This window comes from Bison bison, unplaced genomic scaffold (assembly GCF_000754665.1).
Source record: "Bison bison bison isolate TAMUID 2011002044 unplaced genomic scaffold, Bison_UMD1.0 scf7180017864043, whole genome shotgun sequence".
Classification (NCBI taxonomy): domain Eukaryota; kingdom Metazoa; phylum Chordata; class Mammalia; order Artiodactyla; family Bovidae; genus Bison; species Bison bison.
Window position 1 is genome coordinate 1098513 of NW_011494615.1, and position 17940 is coordinate 1116452.

Here is a 17940-nt window from a genome sequence, read left to right on the forward strand (position 1 = left end):
AAAACCTTCAGGTATGGTTTATATACAGTGAAACAAACATATTTATACCATATATATTATATATATCATATATATGCATTTCTAGAAATGCATACATTTCTGTAGCCAACACCTCATTAAAGTACAGAACATTACTGTCACCTTAGAAAGTTCTGTCCTGCCCCTCCCTCAGAAGCACCTGCTATTCTCTTTTCAATCAATATAGATGAGTTTTCCTTGAAACGTATTCTTACAACTGAATTTATACACCTCACTTGTTTCTGGTGTCTGTCTCTTGGCCGCATTTGTTTTTTGAGATTCAGCCATGTGTGGGATTCAGTGGCTCATTCCTTTTTATTGCTGAGGAGTACTCCATTGTATGAATGGATCTCTGTTTGTTTATCTGTTCTCCTGTTGGTGAACAGCTGGGCTATTTCCATCGTGGGGCTATTTTGACTACAGGTCTAATGAGTCTTTTTGTGAATATATGTTTTCATTTTACTTGGATAAACCCCTAAGAGTAGAATTGCTAGATAATATGGTAAAAAAATAAAAAATGTGTTTTTTTAAAAAAACTGTTAACTGTTTCCCATTAGCCATGCCTGTGAGTTCTGGTCATTCTGCACTCACACCACCATTTAGTGTTGTCGGGTTTTGTTTTGTTTTGTTTTTCATTCTAATTATTTCTGTTTGTGTGGTGGTATCTCACTGTGACTTTCATTTTCATTTTCCAGATGACTAACGGTGTTGAACACTTTTCATGTGCTTTTTGACATTATCTTTTGTAAACTAAGTGTTCGAGGCTATTACCCATTTTAAAAATTGGATATTTCAGTTTTTTATTATTGAGTTTAGCAATTGTTTATATGTTCTGAATATAAGTTCTTAGATATGTAATTTATAAATTTTTCTCCTAGTCTTTGGCTTGTCTTTTTCTTAACTCTAGTGGTAAAGAATCCCCCTCCCAATTCAGAAGACAGAAAATGCAGGTTTCATCCCTGAGTTGGGAAGATCCCCTGGAGGAGGGCATGGCAACTCACTCCAGTAGTCCTGTGTAGAGGATCTCGTGGACAGAGGAGCCTGGTGGGCTAAGGTCCATAGCATTGCAAAGAGTTGGACACAACTGAAGTGACTTAGCATGCATTTCTTAATAGTGTCTCTTAATTTGCACAAGTTTTAATTTTTTATGCAGTGTAATTTATCCACTTTCAAATGATGAAAGGACTTTTTGAGTCCTAAAAAATCTTGCCTACCTCTTAGTTATGAAGATCTTCTATTTTCTTCTGAAACTTTAAAAATTTTAGCTTTTATGTTTAGATTTGAGGTTTGCCTGAGATTAATTTTTGAATACTATGTGAGATAGTGGTCAAGCACCTTTTTTTCTCTCAAACAGATCTATTCTCTTTGATTGAAAATATTTCATTTTTCTAAAGAATTCCCTTATTGAAAATCATTTAACCTCATAGATGAGGGTCCATTTCTGGAATCTGAAATTGGAAATATCTGCATGAACTCATTATTTTTTTCTCTGTCTAAAAGGTGTATATTTATCTCTGTCCACTTAATCAGTGGCCCAGTAGCAATGAGTGTTTCTCTCAGACCATGGTCTCTGAATACCCTTCTCATTAAAAGAAACCAGGATTCCTTGGAGAAGTAGCTAATGCCCAGTCTTAGGCAGTAATTCATAAGTTGAACTTGGGACATATTATCTTAGCAGAAGGTAGGACACTTTAAAGGGCTCTCAGTGACCAAAGACGGAACAAGTTTACCATAAAAGAATGATGATTGAAATCAATTAATATTCATAAGATATGTTATTTAAAAATCTGTTACATTCACAATGATGCTCCATAGTGAACTGATTAGTAACTTCAGTAATCTCTAGCCACTTTGCTCACATTTGGGACCTCCAAACACCCCAAAATAACTTCTGGAAACAGGCTGTGCTTAGTCGCTCAGTTGTGTCCGACTCTTTGCAGTCCCATGGACTGCAGCCCACCAAGTTCCTCTGTCCTTGGGGATTCTCCAGGCAAGAATACTGGAGTGGGTTGCCATTGCCTAAACAGACAGATGATAACAAAGAAACATTTATCAAACATCTACCTTGCTCTTCCTTTACAAACCACATTTTATGATATCCAAATCAGTTAATGAAGGTTCTTTACAGAAGAAAACCAGCTAAAAAAATAAAGAAGGACTGATCAGTTCAGTTCAGTTCAGTCGCTCAGTCATGTCCGACTCTTTGCGACCCCATGAATCGCAGCACGCCAGGCCTTCCTGTCCATCACCAACTCCTGGAGTTCACTCAGACTCACGTCCATCGAGTCAGTAATGCCATCCAGCCATCTCATCCTCTGTCGTCCCCTTCTCCTCCTGCCCCCAATCCCTCCAAGCATCAGAGTCTTTTCCAATGAGTCAACTCTTCGCATGAGGTGGCCAAAGTACTGGAGTTTCAGCTTCAGCATCATTCTGTCCAGAGAAATCCCAGGGCTGATTGCCTTCAGAGTGGACTAGTTGGATCTCCTTGCAATCCAAGGGACTCTCAAGAGTCTTCTCCAACACCACAGTTCAAAAGCATCAATTCTTCGGCGCTCAGCCTTCTTCACAGTCCAATTCTCACATCCATACACGACCACAGGAAAAACCATAGCCTTGACTAGACAGACCTTTGTTGGCAAACTAATGTCTCTGCTTTTGAATATGCTATTTAGGTTGGTCATAACTTTCCTTCCAAAGAGTAAGCGTCTTTTAATTTCATGGCTGCAGTCACCATCTGCAGTGATTTTGGAGCCCAGAAAAATAAAGTCTGACACTGTTTCCACTGTTTCCCCATCTATTTCCCGTGAAGTGATGGGACCAGATGCCATGATCTTCGTTTTCTGAATGTTGAGCTTTAAGCCCACTTTTTCACTCTCCACTTTCACTTTCATCAAGAGGCTTTTGAGTTCCTCTTCACTTTCTGCCATAAGGATGGTGTCATCTGCATATCTGAGGTTATTGATATTTCTCCCGGCAATCTTGATTCCAGCTTGTGTTTCTTCCAGTCCAGCGTTTCTCGTGATGTACTCTGCATATAAGTTAAATAAGCAGGGTGACAATATACAGCCTTGACGTACTCCTTTTCCTATTTGGAACCAGTCTGTTCCATGTCCAGTTCTAACTGTTGCTTCCTGACCTGCATACAGATTTCTCAAGAGGCAGGTCAGGTGGTCTGGTATTCCCATCTCTTTCAGAATTTTCCACAGTTTATTGTGATCCACACAGTCAAAGGCTTTGGCATAGTCAATAAAGCAGAAATAGATGTTTTTCTGGAACTCTCTTGCTTTTTCCATGATCCAGCGGATGTTGGCAATTTGATCTCTGGTTCCTCTGCCTTTTCTAAAACCAGCTTGAACATCAGGAGGTTCACGGTTCACGTATTGCTGAAGCCTGGCTTGGAGAATTTTGAGCGTTACTTTACTAGTGTGTGAGATGAGTGCAATTGTGCGGTAGTTTGAGCATTCTTTGGCATTGCCTTTCTTTGGGATTGGAATGAAAACTGACCTTTTCCAGTCCTATGGCCACTGTTGAGTTTTCCAAATTTGCTGGAATATTGAGTGCAGCACTTTAACAGCATCATCTTTCAGGACTGATAGAATTTGAAAATTCTGTATTGCCATGTCTAATGAAATAATGGGACTGGATATTGGACGTTAGTAGATAATATTTGATGGGGAAGTTTATACTGCATGGCTTGAGCTAACAATCCCAGAACACCTAGGTCAATTTTAACATTATTAAGGGTGGAATAAACAGACAGTGTATCCCTCCAGATAGAATGCTACAGGGAATACAGAGTGCCCAGCTCCAAGTATTATTGCCTAAATAATCAAACCTGAAGTAAGTCTAGTCTCTGGGTCTAATTACCAGTTTACAGGAAATGCAGAGTTACAGGAGCAGCATTACAAGAACATCTATAGGAAAAATATCCTCATTTCTCCAACAAATAAATGGCATGAAAAATTGAAGGTGGGGAAAGGACTGTTAGAGGTTGAAGGAGACTTAAGACAATGGCAAACTGTTGATAATTATTGAAGAGCGTAATAAGAATTCATTTTTCTAAAATTTCTCATGGCTTTCTTTGTTTTCATAGTTCAAACAAGAAAAATGTGAGTTTTCATCTTCAGTGAAAGTTCTGTGAAGAGCACTGACTGAGATAGGCCTCTTACATCATATCAATGGGCTTTGCTGGCATTATCACGGTTGTGAAGAAATATTTAGGTCATACTTCATTTCTAATCTCATATGAGCACCTTCCATGACAGGAGGTGACTTCTGTGTTTGTAGTCAGAGCTTGGTGTTCGTTGTCTTTTTTCCTTCACACAATAAGCTGGAGAGTGCAGCCCAGTAGGGATTTGATTGCATTCATTGTTTGCACTCCTTCCTTGAAGATGGAATGAAACTCAGGGAGAGCACAGTTGTTCATCATCTGTTTCGTCTGAGTCAGGCAGCACGCTGATGGGTATCCGGCAGTCAGTGCCTCCTTCTGACGGGCTGTGTCCTTCTCTGCTGTTCACATCGCCGGGTTCCCTGCTCCTCTGACCATCAGCATGCTGTGTCACAGAGATTGGGAACTCCACAAAGGAAGACATCTTCTCCTGCAGCGTGTGTTTACTGAATACTGAACTGAACTCTCTTAAAAAACCTTTGTATTTTGTATTTGAGTAGTCCCGATTAACAATGGTGTGATAGTTTCTGGTGAACAATGAAGGGACTCAGGCATACATATACATGTATCCATTCTCCCCCAAAACCCCGCTCCGTTCCGGGCTGCCACATTACATTGAGCAGAGCTCCCTGTGCTACACAGTAGGTCCTCCTTGGTTATCCATTTTAAATATAGGAGCATGTACATATCCATCCCAAACTCCCAAACTATCCCTTCCCCCAGTCTTTCTCCCCACCCCATCCCAGCAACCTCTTTTTAAAGCCCTTCTACTCTCCCTGCAGCTCACAAACGCCAAGAGCTGATTCATAGCCTGCCCTTGAGCAATGCCTTGTAACTCACTGGAGAATGCCTGCCAGTGTGATGCACATGTCTTAACGATTGCTCTTCTTTACCGTGTGTCTTTGATGACTTGTACTATCAAACCTTGTCTTTCAGCAGAGAAATTTTGCTATTAATTCATTAGCAGATTCCTTTCCCTTCAAATACATTTATTTTCAACTTTGTGACTGTGCCAGTTTTCACCACAAGGAGTACAACCTTGATTGATGCCCTGTAATTTTGGTTTCTCTCTGCCTTTAGTGACAGAATTAATTGCTTTGTAGTCTAATTACTTTGCACTTGTCTAGGAAAACCAGCTTGGCTTACTGGAAATGACAGTGTGCAGTGTTTGGGAAAGATAGCAGAACTTGGATGGCTATGCTTGGCAGAGCTTCCGTCCAGTTGATCATCTGAGAAGTAGGGACAAATGGATTGCAGGTCCAATAAATGATTGCACGTCCAATAAATAAATGGATTGCAGGTCCAGCTTACAACACATGTCATATTTCCTTACCCTGTTTTCTTCCCAGTTTGCTTGTATAGAATAGTTATATTTGAAGATTCACTTTTTCTAGAACGTTCAGACGATGACGATCTCTTTAGACGGAAGGACCCCTCACCATTTCGATTTATGACATTTCATGTTGTCTTTTCATCACTTTTGCATCTGAATCATTTGGGGAATTCAAAGTGTAATTTTACATAACAAAAATAATACAGAACACCAGCTTAAATGTATTTGTTGTAACAAGTACATCAAACTAAAAGTTGATGAAGACGAACCACACGGTAAATACGAAGTTTGCAGAGACAAAATGATAGAACCTGGCAATTTCTCAATTTCACATGGCTTGAAATCATTATGTTACATATCATAATTTTTAGAATGCATGTGCAAAAAAGCACTTCATTGCTTTATCTTCTTGAGGTGACCCAGTTATTTGTCAATCCTGATAGATCCTCAGCCTCACCTGTGTCACCGAACCATCCCATGAAGAACTGTGCCTTTAAACAGAACCTGGGGACAGGATGTTCACACCCAACACGTTTTCTTCCAGTGTCAGCGACTCTTCTGTCCCTGTAGGATAGTGTTTTTCAAAGTGTAATTCGGGGGACCCTCCCATCAGAATCACCTGGGGTGCTTTTTAGCAAGTATATTCCTAGGCCTCAGGCTCCTAGGCAGTCTCTCTGGGAGTGGGGGCTGAGGACCTGCATTTTCAAAACCTTTCCCAGGTGTGTCTACAACAGATATAGTTGAGGGACTGTCCAGAGTTTATGGAATACATGTGCCTGTTCTGTTGGCTTCACGTGGCACGTTATTCTCATGTTCTATGATGACAGTTTTGCCCTTCTCCTGTTTTACTCTCAGGACTGGTCCGTCACGTCTGCAGCCTGTTCACTGAGACTGCCACACTGTGTTTGGATGCGGACAACGAAAGCAACAACGACACTGCAGCCGCCTTGCTCTTCTCCCTGCTGGACATTCTGCACGGCATGCTGACCTACACCTCCGGGGTCGTGCGGCTGGCTCTGCAGGTAGAGGACCCCTTCCCCCGCCTTTCCAACAGCCCCGCCCCACGTCCCACATGCTCATCATTCTCTTTTCTCTCATCGTCCTCTAATGCGTCTTTCGGTTTGAAAAAGACATATGATTTGACAGTCATCTTTGGGTGATCAATGTCAGACAGCTAGTTTGAATATGAAAAGAAGCAGGAGGGGCCAAAGACAAGACTTAGTGAGCACTTACTAGGGAACTGCCAGCAACTCAAGAGGTTGTTCTCACTGTGGGGTTGGCCATGCACTATGCAGTCTTCGCTGTCCGGAGATGGTGCTCCCATCACCTCCAGCAGTACGAGTTAGCTAGTGAGGAGTAGTGGATTGAGTTATCAGGCATGCACACACATGCACATACGTGTAATATGAATATATGTGCATAGACACACACACATGTGCATGCATGTACCTCGCACTTACTTTCTCTTATGACCAATAATGTGAAATTGCAAGATGCTTTTGAGGACTAGAGATGTGTATTTAGTGGCCATGGAAAAGTCAGGTTGCCCGAGACTGTAACCTGGCATTGTGGTCTGAGACAGGAAGGGCGTATGAGTTCATCAGGTACTTTCTTGGCCAAGTGTTAGCTCTCACCACATGCCTGTCTCCTTTCATGCTTTCTCTAACCAGCTGAGTCAGCTGATACTTAGGCCACATGTTAGGACACGGCCAATAGGAATTCATTGTTGTATTTGGAGTCCCAGTTAAGTCGCAAGTGCTGTGTGTCACGGTAGCATACCAGCCTGGATAGATGCAGAGGCTAAGGTTGGAAGCAGACCGTTCTGATACCTTGCCAAGAGTCATAGTAGCAAGAGCCAAGAATGAGTCCCTCAACCCTGGTTTAGTCTCTCTTATTCATCATTATGGTAAATGGCGTGTTGTGTCTGCAGTGAAGCTGGTGAAGTATTTAACTTGTTTCATGTGGCTTAATAAATTATTCCAAGAGCCCCTCAGCAAAGATGATAGTAAGTTTTAACCCAAACTTGTAAAGCCAGTAGATGAAATTGGCCTTTGAACTACCTACTTGTTTTTATTTGCTCATCTGTAATTGCTCTAAATGAACAGTAAAGCTTGGCTAAGTACTCACGGAATCCTGAATTATGGATTTCTCTTAGTTTTCCCTCTTTTTTCTATTAAGTGTCTCATCAGAGAGCATCATTTCTTGTTTCAGTTTCCACAGTGGTAGCTTTATGTAATTCTTCAAGGTGTAGATGTCTCTCAGAGGATACTCTGATGGTATCAATCTGTAAGAGATTGTGGATAAAAAGGATCAGACATTTAAAAAAATTTTTTTGAATTCTAGAACAATAGAAATCATTTATTTCAAGTCATCAGGTAGACATTCAAGGGTGTTTAAAACTCCTTAATGCAAATTACTTTCTAATTTTTTTTCAGTTTGCTAGTATACCAATACATCACTGTTTCTTTTTCTTTTTTTTTTTTTTAGCACCAGTCTATGTTTTATTGCTGTCATTGTTCTAAGTCTTTCCCTGTAATAGCTGCCATGTATTGCTTTTGACCTTGACGACCGACTTTGATCTCCATGGCACCTGGTATCTGTCTGAAAGTGGTAGACTCCTTGAAATTGAATTAGGGAAAGAATTGGGTAAAGAAATGGAATTGGCATCAAAGACAGACACATCCTTCTATAATACTGAGCTGTAGGTTCTTTCGAAGCCTAAGTCACCTCTTCCATCTGTAAACATGCTCCACACATGGGATTCTTCTGCATTCTTAACACTAACCTCTTAAAACTAGAACTTGACTGTTGTCAGTGTTTAAAATGATAATGCTACTGCTAAGTCACTTCAGTCGTGTCCGACTCTGTGTGACCCCATAGACGGCAGCCCACCAGGCTCCCCCGTCCCTCGGATTCTCCAGGCAAGAATACTGGAGTGGGTTGCCATTTCCTTCTCCAATGCATGAAAGTGAAAAGTGAAAGTGAAGTCGCTCAGTCATGTCCGACTCTTAGCGACCCTGTGGACTGCAGCCTACCAGGCTCGTCCATCCATGGGATTTTCCAGGCAAGAGTACTGGAGTGGGGTGCCATTGCCTTCTCCAATTTTGAGGCACCTATCTCCTTTTCAGGGAGGAGAAGGATATGACATAGGCATGTGTACCGGGGAGGTGAGGAGTTGGGAGGGAGATGTCAGAATGTCTCTTAGGAGCCCAGACTCTGCCCCCAGCTTGCCTTGAGGAGTACTATACCAAAGATACAGAAGCAGAGACAAATATGTGTGCCCAGCTCACCGGGGTGGGGTGAGGGGGGGGGGCGTCCCATGGGCTTTGCAGGTGAGAATACCTTGGATTCAGATCCCAGCCACACCACTTTCACCTGTGAGATGCTGGGCATATTATTTCACCTGAGTGTCAGTTTCCTCATCTGTAAAGCATACATGGTGCCAACTACTCAGCAAGGGACTTAAATGAGAGAACACAAGATATGTAAATATAAAGGACATATTTATTGCCAGGAGAAATATCAATAACCTCAAATACACAGACAACACCACCCTTAAGGCAGAAAGTGAAGAACTAAAGAGCCTCTTGATGAAAGTGAAAGAGGAGAGTAAAAAAGTTGGCTTAAAACTCAACATTCAGAAAACTAAGATCATGGTATCTAGTCCCCTCACTTCATGGCAAATAGGCAGGGAAACAATGGTGATAGTGAGAGACTTTTTTTTCTTGGGCTCCAAATTCACTGCAGATGGTGACTGCAGCCATGAAATTAAAAGACACTTGCTCCTTGGAAGAAAAGCTATGACCAACTTAGACAGCATATTAAAAAACAGAGATGTTACTTTGCAGACAAAGGTCCATCTAGTCAAAGCTATGGTATTTCCAATAGTCATGTATGGATGTGAGAGTTGGACTATAAAGAAGTTGAGCGCTGAAGAATTGATGCTTTTGAAGTGTGGTGTCAGAGAAGACACTTGAGAGTCCCTTGGACTGCAGGGAGATCCAACCAGTCCATCCTAAAGGAAATCAGTCCTGAATATTCATTGGAAGGACTGATGCTGGAGCTGAAACTCCAATACTTTGGCCACCTGATGTGAAGAACTGATTCATTGGAAAAGACCCTGATGCTGGGAAAAACTGAAGACAGGAGGAGAAGGGGACAACAGAGGATGAGATGGTTGAATGGCATCACCAACTCGATGGACATGAGTTTGAACAGTTTCTGAGAGTTGATGATGGATAGGGAAGCCTGGTATGCTGCAGTCCACGGCGTCACAAAGAGTCGGACACGACTGAGCGACTGAACTGAACTGAAAGTACATATACTTGGCCCAGGGAAAGTAAGCCATGATTGGTTGCTATGTTATTAATAGCAATAAGAGGGAAGACACTCACCTCCCCTTCCTGTTTACAGAGGGTTCATGGGGGCTGTAATATTCTCATGTCTGTGTCCTAACACTAGGGAAGGCACTCAGTTTGTATTTATGGAGTAAACCAACTCCTAGCAGGCTTATGAGGTATTAATGTATGGTTTTATTTTGCATTTGTGAGCCTAGCCCAGGGCTTGGCCCCTGTGATCTTGGCACAGGCATCAAGAGAGGAAGGTTGTTGAGTGTCAGGGAGGTTCATTTTGGTAAGACCATCAGCATGCAGATAGTGGAGCAAATCATCACCTTGAACCGTGTCCAGGGTCCTGCAGAGGGAATGGGGGTGCAGGGAACTCACCAAGTTTGGGGGTTAAGGAAGGAAAATATTCAGTACCAAAATCCAGGTCACCTGACTTCCCAATCTGGCTCTCGTCTGTCATTTCTGGAGTGATGGGAGAAACTTCAAGCATTACTTGAGAGGAGGGTGGTTAAACTGGCTTCCATTAGTAGATGTGTCAGTGTTGCCCTAAGACTGAAATGTGGCCCCTGAGTCCCCCTTCATCTCACACTCAAGTGAAGGCTGTTGGGATGGGGGCTTTACCCTATTTGAGTATCTCTTTCTCTGTAAGAAAGTCATTTTTATTTATTTTTGTTCATTCTGTGCCGCTTGTGGGATCTTAGCTTCCAGACCAGGAATCAAACCCATGCCCTCTGCATTGGAAGCATGGAGTCTTAACCACTGGATCACCAGGGAAGTCCCTCTATTTCGGTATCTCTTGAAGTTGCTGGTTCGACTCCTCCACGGCTTTCTCCCTGCTGTTTTCCCCATGAGCTTGCCCCGTCTGGTTGTTCAGTCACCAACTGAAGTTGTGTCCAACTCTTTGCAACCACATCAACGGCAGCACACCAGGATTCTCTGTCCTTCAAACTCATGTCTATTGAGTCAGTGATGCCATCCAACCGTCTCATCCTCTGTCACCCCCTTCTCTTCCTGTCCTCAATATTTCCCAGTATCAGGGTCGTTTCCAGTGAGTCAGCTCTTTGCATTAGGTGGCCAAAGTGTTGGAGCTTCAGCTTCAGCATCAGTCCTTCCAATGAATATTTAAGGTTGATTTCCTTTAGGATTAACTGGTTTGATATCTTTGCTGTCCAAGGGCGTCTCAAGAGTCTTCTCCAGCACCACAATTCAAAAGCTTCAATTCTTCAGTGCTCTGCCTTCTTTATGGTTCAACTCTCACATTTGCACATGACTACTGGAAAAACCCATTGCTTTGACTATATGAATTTTTGTTGGCAAAGTGATGTCTCTTCTTTTTAATATGCTGTCTAGGTTTGTCATAGCTTTTCTTCCAAGGACCAAGCATCTTTTAATTCTGTGGCTGCAGTCACTGTCTGCGGTGATTTTGAAAACTCAAGAAAATAAGATTTGTCACTGCTTCTACTTACCCCCATCTATTTGTCAAGAAATGATGGGACTGGATGCCATGATCTTAGCTTTTTTAGTGTTGAGTTTTAAGCCAGCTTTTCACTCTCCTCTTTCACCCTCATCAAGAGGCTCTTTAGTTCCTCTTTTCTTTCTGCCTTTAGAGTGGTATCTTCATATCTGAGGTTGTTAATATTTCTCCCAGCATTCTTGATTCCAGCTTAGGATTCGTCCAGCACGACATTTTGCATAATGTATTCTACATAAAAGTTAAATACGCAGAGTGACTATATTATATAGCCTTGATGTACTTGTTTCCCAATTTTGAACCAGTCCATTGTTCCATGTCCAGTTCTAATTGTTACTTCTTGTGCTGCATACATTTGTGTCCTGGAGCTAGGTAAGGTGGTCTGGTAAATTCCCATCTCTAAAAATTTTCCACAGATTGTTATGATCCACCCTGTCAAAGGCTTTAGTATAGTCAATGAATGGGAGGTAGATGTCTTTTTTTAAAAAATCCCTTGCTTTTTCTTCTTTGAAGAAATGTCTGTTTAGTTCTATGGCCCATTTTTGATTGGATCATTTATTTTTCTGGAATTGTATATTTTTGAGTTTTCCTATGATCTAGCATATGTTGGCAATTTGATCTCTGGTTCCTCTGCCTTTTCTAAATCTAACTTGTACATATGGAAGTTCTTGGTTCACATACTGTTGAAGCCTAGGTTGAAGAATTTTGAGCATTACCTTGCTAGCATGTGAAATGAGTGCAATTATACAGTAGTTTGAACAGTCTTTGGTGTTGCCTTTCTTTGGGATTGGAGTGAAAACTGACCCTTTCCAGTCCTGTGGTGGCCACTGCTGAGTTTTCCAAAATTTCTGGCATATTGAGTATAGCACTTTCACAGCATCATCTTTTAGGATTTGAAATAGCTCAGCTGAATTCTATCATGTCCACTAGCTTTGTTCAGAGTAATGCTTCCTATGGCTCACTTGACTTCACGTTCCAGAATGTCTGGCTCTAGGTGAGTGACCACCCCATCGTGGTTATCTGGGTCATTAAAACCTTTTTTGTACAGTTCTTCGTATTCTTGCGACCTCTTCTGTCTCATGGTTGAATGCAAGTGAGATTTGTCTGTTGTAGCCCGTGGTCCTCAGCATGCGTCTCCCTCCCTTTGAAAACTGATGATATCTCTTCATCTCATCACAAGATCATTTGCTTGGCAAGACACTCCAGGCCTTGAATGATCAGCCCCAGGGTGATTTTCCAGCCTCGCCTGTCATTCATTTGTGCTTCCTGTACCTACACCAAACAGTCACCTTGGCCTTTTCCATGGGGCTCCTGCACCTCACCACTCTTTCCGCAGCAGATGCCAGCACCTGAAGCACAGGCTGTGCATGTCCTTCCCTGTAGACCTCACCCCACCGTCCAACGATGAAGTCCTGTCACCGTTCCCCAATCCCACCTCAGCTGTATTTCCACGTCCACTGTAGCAGTTTCCACGTTCTGCCTTTAGTGCAGTGGAAAGCTTACCATTGGTTTTTTTTTTTTAAAGTATAGTTAATTTATAATACTGTGTTAATTTCTGCTATATAGCAGTGACTCAGTTATATATATTCCTTTACATTACAGTTTATCACTAGATGCTGAATATAGTTCCCTGTGCTATACACTAGGACCTTGCTGTTTATCCATTCTGTACATAATAGTTTGCATCTGCTAATCCCACACTCCCGATCCATAACCACTCCCATCCTCCCCCACGGCAACCACCAGTCTGTTCTGTGTCCGTGATTCTATTTCTGTTTCATAGATAGGTTCACCCGTGTTGTAGTTTATATTTCAAATATAAACAATATCATGTATTTTGTATTTATCTTTCTTTTGGTGACTTCACTCAGTATGGTAATCTCTAGATCTATTCGTGTTGCTGCAAATGGCAATTTTTATTGCTGAATCAGTATCCCATCGTGTATATGTACCACATCTTCTTTAACCATTCATCTGTTGGTGGTCACTTAGATTGCTTCCATGTCTTGGCTGTTGTAAACAGTGCTGCTGTGAACATAGGGATGCATGTGTCTGTAGTTTCGTCTGGGTATATGTCTAGGAGTGGGATTGCTGGATTATGTGGCGACTCTAGTTTTTTGAAGAACCTCCATACTGTTTACCATAGTAAAGCCTGCCATTCTTTTAATGAAATTGTGAGGTTCTACAGCCTGGGACTGAGTTGTATCATCTGTGCATGGCAAGCATGTGAGTGATGGTTTTTGGGAAGCACACTGAGGTCTGACTTGGATTGGTCTGGCCACACCACTGCTGGTTATGCTTAAATTAAACCTGCTTAGGACATCAGACAGCAATTGCCTGAAGAACTGACTGTCTCTTGTTCTCTACAAATGCCTTGTTGTGTCTCAAATGCTCAGTTGTGTCTGACTCTTTGCAACACCATGGACTGTAGCCCACCAAGCTCCTCTGTCCATGAAACTCTCCAGGCAAGAATACTGGAGTGGGTTGCCATTTTTTCTTCCTGGGGATCTTCCCGACCCAGGGGTCAAACCCATGTCTCTTACATCCCCTGCATTGGCAGGGGGGTTCTTACCTGCCCTCTGTGTGCTAGACTCATATAATGTTAGATGTAATAGGTTTATATCCTCCCTGGCCTTTTTTAATGCCAATAAGTTAGCTGAATCCCTTTATCTCATTTTAGGTAATGCTATTAATATATTCCCATTTAATATTACATATGGCTCACAAGTTGTCATTCCCACATTTTACATGTCTACAACCTAGGGATCTCATCTGAGATCTATTCTTAATATATCCAGTAGTTTCCTAAACAGGACCGCTAGAATGTCCCATAGTCCCCTCAAATTCAGCATGTCCAAAGCAGAGCTCAGGATCCACCTCCCACACCATCCTCCTGCTCGCAAGCCCCACCACTCTCATCCTGCCATACTAGAAACCTGGGAGTTATTCTTAAAATTTCCCTTTTTCATATTCCTCCTCCAATCCTTCACCAAATCCAGTAGATTTTACTGGTAGCACCTGGCTCAGTCTGCCATCTCTTCTTGTTCAGGCTGTGACAGCTGGGGGGACCAAGAACCCAGGATGGCCAGGAGTGGGGTCAGTTGCCACCCAGCAGTGCCTGGAGCAGTGAGTTGTGGGCAGGGGTCGGGGGACCACAGGCAAAGGCTGAGCACTGCACAGGGAGAACAGCAGCGACATCGCAGCAGAGGCGGGGTGCTTCTTGCTGTTAAAAGAGCCCTTGGGCATCCCTGATAGCTCAGTTGGTAAAGAATGCACCTGCAGTGCAGGAGACCCTGGTTTGATTCCTAGGCCGAGAAGGCCCACCGGAGAGGGGAGAGGCTACCCACTCCAGTATTCTTGAACTGCCCTTGTGGCTCAGCAGGTGAAGAATCCGCCTGCAGTGCAGGAGACCTGGGTTCGATCCCTGGGTTGGGAAGATCCCCTGGAGAAGGGAAAGGCTACCACTGCAGTATTCTGGCCTGGAGAATTCCATGGACTGTGGAGAATTCTATAGTCCATGGCGTCACAAAGAGTCGGACATGACTGAGTGACTTAGATTTCTGGGGACTTCCCTGGGAGTCCAATGGCTAAGTGCCATTGCACTCCCAATGAAAAGGGCCTGGACTCGATCCCTGGTCAGGGAAGTAGATCCCACATGCCGCAACCAAGCGTCCACATGCTGCAACTAAAGGTCCCACATGCCACAACTAAGACCCAGCATAGCCAAATATATAAATAAATGTTAAAAATAGATCCCTCTGTAACATGCACACAGAAGGCATCTGCGAATCGAAAGGCTGACCGAGAATGTGTGCTGTTGGGGAGCTAGAGAGACCCTGAGAGAGGCTAGCTGGGCCTCGGGTTTGTTGCTCAGCTCCCCGCATGTGATGCACTTAGCACACAAAGCTTCTGCTGTGAACCTGTACCCTGGGGGGAGAGTTGAATTTCAGGTGCGTCCCTGATGTGCACCTCCCTCTGTGTAGAGCTGTAGCAATCCCTTTCTGGAACCCTCGGCATCTCTGCAGGGAGTTGGTACCCAAATACTGGCAGGCAGGGTTGGGATGTTTCTTGGTGACAATAAGAAATGCCTGTAGATTGTGGAGGGTCTGGAGGGCCACTGGCCATTCAGGTGGAAAGAGTCCCACAGTGTGTGCTTGTGTTTGTGGATGTGTCTCCTTGCTTACATGTGTTTGGAAAGGAAGCAGTGGCATGGTGCCCTTCGCTGTCTAGGTGCTGGCTCGCAGGACTACCTTATCTTTTCCAAGAGGCAGTCATCTTCTCTAAAGGCTAATGTGCTAATGTGAAAAGGTCAGTATTCTGCCTTACATCATGCTTCAGAAGGCAAGATCAACAGCCGAGCCTCACAAAGGTTCAGACCTAGGGTAGTGCTACAAATCTGTTTTCTGGGAGAAAGTCCCACCTTTCTGGTAGAGGCCAGGGGTTGAGATAGAGCTAGGGGAGAGGTGGGACGAAACTCCGAGCTACTGATTACTGTCATCCCCCTTGGCTGTAGAGCAGTGCAAGCTGTTAAAAGGCAGATGTCTGATTTTCCATAATGTCCTTTTGAACCAAGGAAAGCAGGTAACCCAGATTCCATCCATAGGCCTGGAGGCAGAAGGAGCCTTGACATTTATGAGAGGGGCCCTAGGGTCCAGAGTAAGGACCTGAGGTGGGGCAGCCTACTCAAAGGCTCTGGCAAAGGTCCTTACCTAGTAGTTTTGTTCTGAGTGAAATTAAAAACAGAGCGTATACGCAAATGAAATGTGTATATACTATAGCAAACACAATAATCAGTGACTTCTCTCAGTTTAAAATTACTCATCTCTCATAGAAATCTCCTCTAGAATGAGACAGTTTATAAAAAGCTCCTGGAAAAAGACATCCTTAAAGCCACTCCTTTCTCAATTCTTGTTTCATTGCATTCTTCCTAGGCACTGTAGACCCGTATCTGAGCCTCTTCATGCAGTAGTCCAAAGTCTTGTTGATGTTGTTAATCACTCAGTTGTGTCCAACTCTGCAATCCCATGGACTGTAGCCCACCAGGTTCCTCTGTCTATGGGATTTCCCAGGCCAGAATGTTGGAGTGGGTTGCCATTTCCCTCTGCAGGGGATCTTCCCGGCCCAGGGATCAAACCAGTGGCTCCTGCCACATCTCCTGCATTGCAGGTGGATTCTTTCCTACTGAGTCACCAGGGAAGCCCCAGTCCAAAGCCTATTCATTCGATAAATATTTTAGATGTTATTCAAGCAGATGTGTGCATATAGAGATGGAGAACACAGTAGAATGGATTTGGTTTGCATCATAAAAGGTGCATAGAAGTGCCCAGAAGAAGCGAGCTTGGGTTATCTGGAGTCATTTAGCCTGGATTCATACTCCAGCTAAGTCATTCATTATCTGTGGGACTTCAGACATACTACTCAACCTCTCTGAACTTCAGTTTTCTCCCCTGAAAAATGGGGATAACCTCACCATGTCTCAGGATGGTTCAGAAGAAAAAGTGCTTGCCCCCCAGGGTCTGTCAACATCAACATCATCCTGCCAGTGGCTGCCCGTGCTGTTGGTTTATCACCCACACCCCTCTGTGGCCTGAGCTGGTGGCAGCATGTGCTCTCTCTGCCACGTGGTGACTGCGCGAAACTTCTCCTGGGGGCCTGCGGTTAGAGGCCTCCCCGGCCGCCATCAGGTGTTGCACTGGTCTCCCGTAGCCAAGCTGACTAATCTCCAAGACCCTTCCCCTCTCCTCTACCTGTTTAGGCACAGAAATCCGGCTCAGGAGGGAGCACTCAGGCCGCGGAAGACCTGCTGCTACTCGGCAAGCCTCTCATAGACCTCGTCAGCCTGCTCATCCCGCTGGTAAGAGCTCACGCACCTGCTCGTGCGTCTCTTGGGCCGTTGCTGAGGGTGATGTGATGTTAGTCTCATGATGTCTTGAGTTTCTCTGATATTTTGATTCCTTTCAAAACTGGAACCAAAAGAAATGTCAGAACAATGTTTAGCCTAGAAATACTAAATTTCTGCTTTAACTCTCAGTGACTTATGATCTGTTTAAGTGGATATCTAAGTAAGACTGAGTCTCAAATTCTTCTTCATGGGTATGAGGTTAAAAAAAAAATCAATGAATTCCAAGAAGGAAGAAGAAATCCATTGTGGGGATCAGTTCTCTTTCAGAAAGATATATTAGAGTTACTTGGCATGCAGGATTCCCCTAAAATGCAGAAGCACAGGCAGACTGCTGTCTCCATAGAAATAGAAGGAAATAAGTGAAATTACACAGGAGACTGCACAAGACTACAAAGTATGTGAAGAGAACCTAATGGAGACTTGGAGTTTGGAGCAAATGAATCTCATTATCTGTTTGACTTGCATTTCCCTGATAATTAGCAATGTTGAGCATCTTTTCTTGTGCCTGTCGGCCATCTGTATGTCTTTGGAGAAATGTGTATTTAGGTCTTCTGCCCATTTTTTGCTTGGGTTGTTTTTTGTTATTGAGTTGTGTGAGCTCTTTATATATTTTGGAAATACAAATGGGGCTCCAGTGAACAGAGGGAAGGCTAACCCAAATCATGCTCTCTTTATGGACGTATAAAAGATTCAGAACATCCT

General features: G+C 43.3%; 1 protein-coding gene across 2 annotated transcripts in view; it reads left to right on the forward strand.

The window, feature by feature from the left end:
* Positions 1-17940, forward strand: part of ULK4 (unc-51 like kinase 4) — a 511789-nt gene that overhangs the window by 341537 nt on the left and 152312 nt on the right. For both annotated transcript variants that reach the window (XM_010835460.1, XM_010835461.1), the window contains 2 exons: positions 6375-6541; positions 17092-17190. In XM_010835460.1, coding sequence (XP_010833762.1) covers positions 6375-6541; positions 17092-17190 — 266 coding nt within the window. The remainder of the gene's footprint in view (positions 1-6374; positions 6542-17091; positions 17191-17940) is intronic.